At 39.9% G+C, this 10,021-nt stretch overlaps 1 protein-coding gene across 3 annotated transcripts in view; it reads left to right on the top strand.

Annotated features, from left to right (window-relative positions):
* Positions 1–5,173: 5,173 nt before the first annotated feature.
* TAFA5 (TAFA chemokine like family member 5) overlaps positions 5,174–10,021 on the top strand; it is a 450,274-nt gene continuing 445,426 nt past the window's right edge. For all 3 annotated transcript variants that reach the window (XR_015772528.1, XM_088055523.1, XM_014248885.2), the window contains exon 1: positions 5,174–5,605. Coding sequence is in view for 2 of the 3 variants with exons in the window: in XM_088055523.1 (XP_087911649.1) it covers positions 5,494–5,605 (112 nt within the window). In the remaining variant the exon portion in view is untranslated. The remainder of the gene's footprint in view (positions 5,606–10,021) is intronic.

The raw sequence follows: 10,021 nt of genomic DNA, 5'->3' as shown, positions 1-10,021 counted from the left end.
TAATTTAATCCCTTGGTCATCTACAACTAGTATTTCTTTTAAAAAATGGCAGACATGTTTCAAAAGGCTGTAATATTGGTGTCATTTTTTAATAAAAACTATTTGTGTCTTTGACACAAAGTGGAATTAAAATACACCATTAATTATTCCTCTTCTTTGCTTTTCTGTATTTTAGTGTAAAATCTACAAATAAAATTCAGTCAGGATGATAAAGTGGATGTTGTGACACCCCATCAGTTATACAGACAGGTATAAAAATGTTTTGTATTGGCAACATATTCCCACTGTCACTTTCTTGCTTTTTTAAAATGTTTGGCTTTGCACATAATTGGACAGGTTAACATAGCTGTCATTGAACAACTTCATAGATTTGGTTTTACAAGGTGAGAATTTCCCATAACTTATGAAAACTTTCATGTTAAATCAAAACCATATACAGCTTTTCAAACTGTATCAATATCACATAATATCTATAATATCATTGGCAGATAATTAAAGTTAGGAAAAAAATCTCAAACCCAGCTAAATTAATAATGGTTAGGAAAAAAAAAACTAAAGAAAGAACACTGGTACCTTGTTAAAGAAAAAAGATCAGTGAAAACGCACAATCTACCACAAACAAGGCTGTAGTTTTACATTTGTAAAAATCAACAAAAGTACTCCTCTGTGAGAATACTTGCCACATAGACAATTATAATGCAATAATTAAATTTGGTCAATGGTTTCTCTCTAAATATATTTTGACTATGCATTAACAGAATTGTTATTAAGAACTTTACTGTTACTGACCATAATAAAAGCTCTTTCATATGCATGTATCAAAATACCTCTGTACAAATTTTGAAGTATTCTGAAAAGAAAGACTTTTTCTGAACTAGTGGGTGAGAACTAAGTTACTTATCCCACTTCAGATGTATGTGGCTGGCTGCCATTTAGACTAAAATTTGGAGGATTGAACTCTCTAAATTATAATTTCACAATGAATTAAGCATGGAACTACACACGGTTTCTCTTTCTTCCTTACTTTTTCTTTGTTCAAAAGTATGATAATTTTCTGCTTCGTGTAAATCAATAGCAAAAACTTCCCTACTAAATAGATGGTCAATATTCCTGGCACTAAAGAGGAATTAAAAAGGAAAAAAAAAATGAGGCATGTGTCTAGGTAAAACATTTTTTCCAAAGATAGTAAATACAAAGAAAGAAAATCTTCTCATAAAATCTAACTAAAATGATTATTTTTCTTTCACCATGAATCTATATCCCCTGAATGGTCTCCATTTCAAGGAAGATGAAAAAAATTGCAATTGTCTTGCATTCTTTTCTTCTTTTTTTATATTTGCCACGGTTGTTAAAGATGTGCTATGGATTTTTATAAAAAGACATACAGACTTCTTTAACTTTTAATTTTTTTTAATTTTTAATTTTTTTAAAACATAAATAGTTAAATAAAATTGAGGAGCTTACTTTTTAGTATTAAGCTTCACTGCTCTTCCTTTGAAAATCTTTTGAGATATAACAACAAGCTTATACTACACAGCTCTTGTATGTAATTCATGTTTTTAACAATGTAAAAAAAGTTTTAAGGCTGCTATTCTTTTACATATTTTTTGCTTATATTTATATCAAAATTAACAAATCTAGTCAATAATGTCCATTCAGATATTCTGTTATTTCCCTGAAATCAACATTTAGAATCAACTGAATATTTTATTTTATCCCAAGCAAAAACTCAGTTGTTGGCTTAAATATTACTGAGTGTTAATTCTCTCTGATGTGTACTGAATCAGTGCAATGCCATTTTTAAATGTCCAAGATTTGGACATTTTTAAATGTCCAAAATTTACCCACAATTTATTTAAACTTTCTATTTTCAAAGCAAATAAACAAATTCAAAAAGAACAGAAGGTCTCTCTGTAAAGACCTGAAGAACATTATCTACCTTCTACCATGTACATGCTTGATGCTAAATGAATGTTAAGATTTATCCTCTGTAGGTTATCCTCTCACCTGTAATAGAGGTCAACATCACTACACAGGCTTCACAGGTCTGACATCCGAGCAGAAAGCAGTGATGCATACACACATCATAGACTGACATAGATACAGCTTACAACAGCCTTCAAACTATGCCTTTTCTAGTCAATAGATATATTTTGCTTATAAATTCAACTGGACCAGTGGCACAGCCTGTCTTAGTAAAGAGTTTAAATATTATTTTACTTTTCTTGCAGATAGTAACTCTTCCAACAGCAATGGCAAAATGAGAGATCTGCATCTTTGTATGGGAACCAATCTGATTTCTGAAAAGGGTATTTCACTTTGATATACATATTAACTTGGGTTTCTATTTTCTATTCAGCTATTAGATTTCTATTTTATTTATCTATATTAGGTTTCTATTTTCTATTTTCTCTTCAGCTCTCAGACATCTGCCCATGACTTTAATCATTGTTTCTTACATTTCCGTACACACAGGTCTGAATACTGGGAATTTCTTGGGATATTAGGGAGGCAATAAAGACAGAACTCACACACTTTCCTTGAAAATCAAAGTGTGGGGAACATATCAAGAAAGGGGCAAGCAAATTAATTTGAGATCACATTCTATCACTTCTTCCTTAAGTAAGACTTTACATTGTGAATAGTGTCACTGTAGGATGAAATACCCTTCAGTACAAGACCGTGCAGAGCAGCCAAGCCATTACTGGAGATCAACAGGCACCTACAAAACAAATGACCTAAAATTACATTTTAAGACCAGTTTTAAGTCTTGTCTTTGACAATCAAATCAGAATGTAATGTTTGAAAATCTTTCTAGATTTAAAATTTCTTTGTAAAACTATTACAGGTGGTTGTATAGAAAAACACAAAGGCCCCAGCTCAGTGGTTCCTGTACTCAGTGAGTGATGCCTTACTTTCTGAGTAACTGAGTAGTTCAACATGTGAATTAACCTGGTCTCAAGTGAAGAATGTCAGTTTTCAGAATTATCAAAGCAGGACTTCAGTTTCTGCATGAACCTTCAAGTTCTATTTAGGTGGACAGTAATCATGGTTCCCACTCCTCAGACTGAAAGCTGGATGTATTTCCAAGGGAAATCCTGTTGTCTAACCACAACTTCTTGGGTAAACTGTAAATTGAAGTAATACTTCAGGATTCCAAGAGGGATGACAAATTTATGTTGACTTAGAAGGAAAATATAGTGTGTAAGTTAGGGATGGAAGGTGATACAAAGATTTTTTTCTCTACATATAAATGCTCTTTTAAATGATGTGGGGAAGGAGAATACAGCTTATCAGGTTGTCTTAATGCTTGAGTTGTGCTCTGGTCTAGTTTTCAAATATACTAGAAAAGAAATTCCCATGAAAATAAGGGAAGAGAAAGGCACATTTGGAAGATGTTCTGTACATAAATGTAGTTGTACCCAAACAATAGTTAAAATCTCATCTCTGAAGCATGTTTGAACACATTAATCTATTGCCCTACCAGTTCAGGATGAAAATATTCTGGTAGGAAATCTCTAAAATCAAAGTGATTACATTGGCAAAATCCTCATGGTGCAAAACTGAACTTAGTTACAAGTATCTAATCAAGTGCAGCTGTATTAAAATGGTCTTTACAGTCCTGTCTTGTGAATATTGCATCATTCATATGCAATTTTAAGTCTAGATGTTTAAATGGCAAACAAGCAGACAAACCCGGTACTTCTGAAGGAATACGGATCACCTTTTTCATGGCATTTCTATTAAGCAAGTAAAACACAGGAGGAGATAATGGGACGTTTTGTGACCAAGCTTTTCTTCTAGTCTGCCTGTACCTGGGACGTGACTACCTTCTGCAGAACTTAAAATATTAATTTGAAGACATTGCTATGGAGACTCCAAACAGAAAAGCTCAACTACCTGGTCCCTCTTAGAACATTTAAGCTTTTAATCATAAAGGACACTGGCACACATGTGAATTTAAGCTCTCTAAAGCGGGCTTCATACCGATGTGTCACTGCCATTTCAGCGACAGAAACCGCGTGCCAACAGCAGTCCCCATAAGGACCGCAGATGGATACACAATGAGGAACTGTTTCCTTTAGCATCTATAGTCATGTCGAGGAGTAATCGTGGAGATTTCGAGCCGTACTGTGCAGGTGAGGGGACGGGGACAGACAATTCCCTGGGCCACTTCTCTTACTGTCGAGACCCCTTGTCAGCCGAGAGCAAAGACTCCCAGAGGGGGCTCGGGGCGGGAACTCCGCTCCCTTCGCGTCTGCTCCGCTCCCGGCCCGGCGGCTCCCCCGCGCCACCTCTCCGCGGGCAGGCGCTGGGGGCCGGAGCCGGCTCTACCCCGCCGAGGCACAGGGCTCGCCCCTCGGCCCCTGCCCGCCGCACAGCCCGCCCCCGCCGCCGGCCCCGCAGGGCTGGCAGCAGCCTCTGCGGGGACAGGGACGGTCGCCCCGCGGCTCCTCCCACCCTAAACCCGGCGGGCGCCGCCCCGGGAGCGGGATGGGGGAGCGGGAAGCGGCGCAGGGCCGGGGGCGATGCGAGCCCCGGGGCGGGCGCGCTCCTCCGGCGGGGACGCGCGAGCGGAGCGGCGCGGGGGAAGGACCGCTCCGCTCGGAGCGCTGAGCACCTGTGGGCGTGACCGCCGGCCCCCTCCTCCTCCTCCCGCTTCCTTTACTTCAAGGGCCAGCGCCGCTGTAGCGGCAGTGCCTGAGAGCGGAGCGGGCGGCGCACGGAGAGGAGGAGAGCCGCTGCCGACCCTCCGCCTAAAGTGTCCTGGCCGCCTCTCGCGCCTCCGCCCCGTCGAGCCGCAGGACCGGTCGGGAGGGGAGCTCAGGCTGGACAGGCCGTGGGGGAACGGGGCTGTCGTCGCCCTGCGGGCGCTGGGCCGGGGCGCGGATCGCCCTCCCTGCGCGGAGCTGCCCGGCGGAGCCCTGCCCGGCCCCTCAGGGGCCCCCGCGGCCATGCTGGCCTGGGCCGGGGGGCGGCGGCGCCCTGAGCGGGGGTCGCCGTAGAGCCGCGGGCGGGCGGGCGGGGGAGGCGCCGCGTTCGCACCGCCGGGGCCCGCGCTCCGCCTGCGGGGCTGCCCCCGGGGAGGGGGAGGCAGGGGGAAGGACAGCAAGCGGAACAACTTCTGCAAATTAAAAACAGAAAGGGGGGGAAAAAAAAAAAAAAAGAGGCTTGTTCGTGGGACATCATCGAAGCTCAGTACCACGCGAGGTATCCAAGCCGCAGTGAAACCCTCCATGCTAGTGAGCCCCACCACAGTGACAGGAGGGAAGCTGGCTGTGGCCACTGTTCCCAAGCCCCGCGTGCATTAGAGGCGCCTTGGCTTTCTGGCTGGAAGATGATTCCTGCAGCAGGAACAGGTTGCTGATGATGAACAGCAGAGTCGTTGGAAGATGCCTTCCTTGAGGATTACACGTGGAGCAAGGCCATCAGTCAAGGGGAGAGCTGGCTGGTGAAACTGTCTGACTTTCCCCCACCGGGGAAGTGGCTTCAATGGCTCCATCTCCCAGGAGAAGCAGTAGGAAAGATGCCAGCGCCTTGCCAAGCATGTCCTCAACTTTCTGGGCTATCATGATCCTGGCTAGTCTCCTAATCGCTTACTGCAGTAAGTACATATTTGTCCTGGTGCTTTTGCTGGGCATACATCTACACCCTTCCCATGTGAGGTAACGCTTGAGGCGCAGGCCAAGCTCTGAAGCTGGCAGGCGTAGGTACTGTGCCTTAGACTTGCCCCTCAGCACATCTCCCCCCACTCCCCTCTGGCAAAGCAGATAGACTGGCACTTTAGTACTGCTGCTTCTCAGGAGAGTGAGATGTCCTTAGGTTGTAGATCTGGCTTTTCCAGTCCTAACAGTAGCATCTCTTGGATTTTAGAAACAAACTTTCTAGCGGTAGTAACCCTGATCCACTGTTCACTGTTTGTTTTCAGACGTTACCAGATTGCTCTGAGGCTGCTCCTTCCACATACACACTCTCCTAACTCCGTCCACCTTCCATGAAAAAGATGGTTTGCTTATGTTCATTCTTTTAGGAAGCACATATTTCATCAAGTGACAGATGTCTTAACATCCCTGGGATCATATGTGATCCTCTGAAATTCTATAGGAGAAAATCTTGGCACCTCCTTAGCATATCCTCAGCTGTTTAGCAAGTCAATATTGCCTATTTTAGAGCTGCATCTCAGGTTATCAGTAGAGTTTTTATATTATTTTTTAAGGCTTGATAGATATTCCATTAATTACACTTGCAGATAAGGTATCTATAAGAATCAAGTACTTGGACTATAAATACTTTTAAAGGCCTTTTTTTTTTCCCTGCTTTTTTGTTTGTTTTGGTCATTTTTGTTTTTCTTTGTTTTTCTTTTAGCAAGAATCATTTCAAGCAATTATATAATGTAAATGGAGTTAATGTCCATACTTCAAGTTAGGGAGTGCAAGTTGGTCTATAGCACCGGGATGGGAAACTTGCAAAGAGAACAGAAAAAGCAGTTTTATGCAATAATAATAAAAAAATATGCTATTTATCAGGAAGGACCCACACAGCTTTGACAAAATGAATCTACACTGTATTTTCCCACCCTGAGCTGAATGGGGTCTGTAATTTACCCATGGTGCATATTGCTTTCATTAGCTGTAGCATAAAAGATTTTGCACTAGGCTTGTCTTGTTGAGCTGTAATAGGTGTAGGCTGTGATGAATAGGAAATAGCTGCTGGTTTGCAGAAGCATACCTGCTGCATTTCTTAACCCTCTATTCCATTCCCTCCAACTGTATTACATTCACCATTTTCTGTGTGTGTGTGTGTTCTGGGTTTTTTTCTAAACAAGATCATAATTAATTAGGAGAACCTTTAATTCACTTTTGTTTTGCTTATTACAGAGGCCCTTTATACTGATGACACTGAAAGTGGATTATTCTGAAAATAACATATTTTGTAATTATTTTTGTAATTTAGCACATTTTGCATTACACTTCTCATTAATAAAATCATATTAAAGAGGCCACACTTAAAATATTTATATTTTTTACATAATGCTTTATTCAATGTGTTAATATGGAGGATATAATAAACAACATAGCAAATTTTAAAAGCATCTATTTTATCATGGGAGTGCATATTACAAAACGAGTATTTCAAGTGTAAAGGGAATTCAGTTTGATATTAGTGATAGGAAATATTTTGTTAAGTTTGTGCTAGAAGTGTCCAAAGAGTCATGGGCTTCTTATGAGGAGATATGAGATCTTTTGTGCATATATTTTTGATCAGCATGGCCTCAAAAAGAGTTAACCATGAACTCTGACACTTTAAAAATGATTTATTTTCAGCAATGAGAAGTTTGACAATGTCCTAAGGAATGTAGTCATCCATTTAAATTGTTACACACTCATTGTTTATTTTTTTGCATTGTTTACTGATAAAAAATGCAAATCTTGGCTGATAATCTGGAGACATTTTCTAGTGAGCTTAAAGACCAGTTTCCAATTAGTTCTCTCAGCCAGTGTAGATGGTGTTCCTCAAATATGTAGTACACTCTTTATTTCATATAGCACTGAAAAGCACCATGCTGCTTAAAATATGCAGTGTCAAAACACTCCACCATTTGTGTAATGCTTTACTGATTTGACAATTGCAATTCCAAATGTTAATGAAGCATCATGAACATTTTCTCTAGTGGTAGTATTTGAGACATTGAAAAAAATGGTTTTTGCTCTGTGAAAAAATCAAGATAAAAAAAAGTAAAGCTATTTCTAGGTAAAGCTGCACTTCAGATTTTATGAATTCTTTTATAAATGAGCTAAAGTTTAATCAGTCTTTTTTTCATCTGATGCCTTTTCTTGAAGAAAAGCAGATCTGGGTGTTGTGGGGGGGGGGGGAGACACGATGACTTTTAAAAATGCTTTAAAAATAACAGGATTTCCATATTTCTTAGAAAGTAAAAGGAAAGAATTTGAATATGTAATGTGGTCTCTACTTTCCCCCACACCTTGTTGTCAGGCACATGGAAGTATATCAATAAAGGTGAATATATTATCAAACTAATTACAGGAACCTAATCTTTTATTATCTCTCATTGTATCATTCTACTGAAAACAAACCCTGCAGCCTCCAAACCAAAATCTGGGAAAGAACTTTTCCATTTTTCCTTTCTCAATAGCACTGTACATACAATTTTTGATCTATCTTACCTATTTCCGTTTTTAATCTGTTAGTCTGACAAAGCTTATTTCTGAATCAGTTATTTGAACATTGCTTCTCCTTCTCCTAATTACTTTGTGAATCTTTGTTTCTGGAAGTGTATTTGTTGTACAATAGTCATCCCAATTACCAGGAGCAACCAGTAAACACTATACTCTAAATTCCACTTGACAGATAAGCTTATTTATAAAGAATGTTCTGGATGTAATGTACAACCCATTAGACTTTAATTTATACTTTAGTATCTGAAGTCCAATTATATTCCTATTGGTGTGATAAAATGATAAACTGATAATTTTTTCTTTCTTAAATGTTTAGATTATACTTAGGGATAATGGCTCCATCCTATGGTGGAAGAGAAACCTGCATCAAATCAATTAGGTTAGTTGCTATAGTGATAAATATAATGTAATATTCTCCATCTGAAGGAAAATGGTCTGATTTGGTAGGCTCTCAACAGGGGAAGACAAAAACAAAGTAGTAGAAATAGGCTATTTATGGTCCTTGGTGTGACCAACAAAGAGTTATTTTTCTCAGCAGATGTATCATTAAATGCAAAAACAGCCTCAGAAGGCTCTTCTGGTAGAGGGTGGCCACCTTCATGGCAATTCAGAATTCAAAGAGTTGTGACATTTTTGCATTCCAGACATGTATCTCGCATACCTGTTTAATGAACAGGAGTAAACTGGGGAGAACTACCTACAATGAATACCTCACACTGTGTTTTTTATTGTTTTTTTACTGTTGTAAAGGTAAAATGAGTAGTTGTTTGTTGGGTTTTTTTTTCTTCTTCATAACTGGAGTATGAATTTTACCATGTTAGAAAGTTTGGTCAAATTAAGGAAATTCTATGTGTTATCACAGCTGCCTGCTAACATCAGGAATCTAAATAACATGGTTTTGATTCAGAACTACATTTTAGTGCATTTATTCAGTTGAGTTTGCTATAAATACTGAGGAGCTTTTTATATGCAAATGCTAACTTTTTAAGCAATATATGAATCAGCTTTTAGCAAAGTTGTGGCTGTTACAAGCTTTTGCTTTTCCTTTTTTATACTGTTTTTTAAGCCCAAGGAGTAGAACATTAGAGCCCTGTGCTGTTCTGTTAAGGTAATATTTCTGTGGGTGAGTAAATGGGTTTTTTTTGAAAGGAGTTACTAAAACTGAATGGTACTTGAAAAATTGGCCTTCTTACTTTGAGTATTGTGTATGGAAGACAGCAGTATGAAACCCAGTATTTATGTTTACTCAATGGTGATAGTACTAGGAAAAAGGAAGCTAAAAGTCCAAAATGCAAAGTATTTCCCGTAACATAATACAGAGATATTTTTGCTACTGGTGAGCAGGGCTTACACAGAGCCAAGGCCTTTTCTGCTGTCCTTATTGCCACACTGTGAGGAAACTGCAGATACATGGCAGGCTGGGAGGAGACCCTGCCAGGAGAGGTGACCCCAACTGACCAAAGGGGTATTCCAGACCTTGTAACATCATGCCCAGTATATGAAATGGGGGGAAAAAGGAGGAGAGGTTCAGAGTGGTGGTGTCTGCCAAGTCATTGTTACACATGATGGAGCACTGCTTTCCTGGAGACAGCTGAACACCTGCATGCCCATGGGAAGGGATGAATTAATTTCTTGTTTTGCTTTGCCTGTGTGCATGGCTTTTGTTTTCCCTATTAGATGATCTTTATCTCAACCCTTGAGTTTTCTGGCTTTTACCTTTCTGATTCTCTCCCTAGTCCTGCTCATGGGGAGAGAATGAGCAGCCACCTGGGTTTTGGTTCCTGGGTTCCTGGCTGGGGTTAAACCACGAAAAAATATTATAT

The sequence above is a fragment of the Pseudopodoces humilis genome, chromosome 5 (assembly GCF_049639895.1).
Source record: "Pseudopodoces humilis isolate 2021_Gansu_Grassland_sample_001 chromosome 5, ASM4963989v1, whole genome shotgun sequence".
NCBI classification, from domain to species: domain Eukaryota; kingdom Metazoa; phylum Chordata; class Aves; order Passeriformes; family Paridae; genus Pseudopodoces; species Pseudopodoces humilis.
This window is presented reverse-complemented; position numbering and strand designations above follow the sequence as displayed.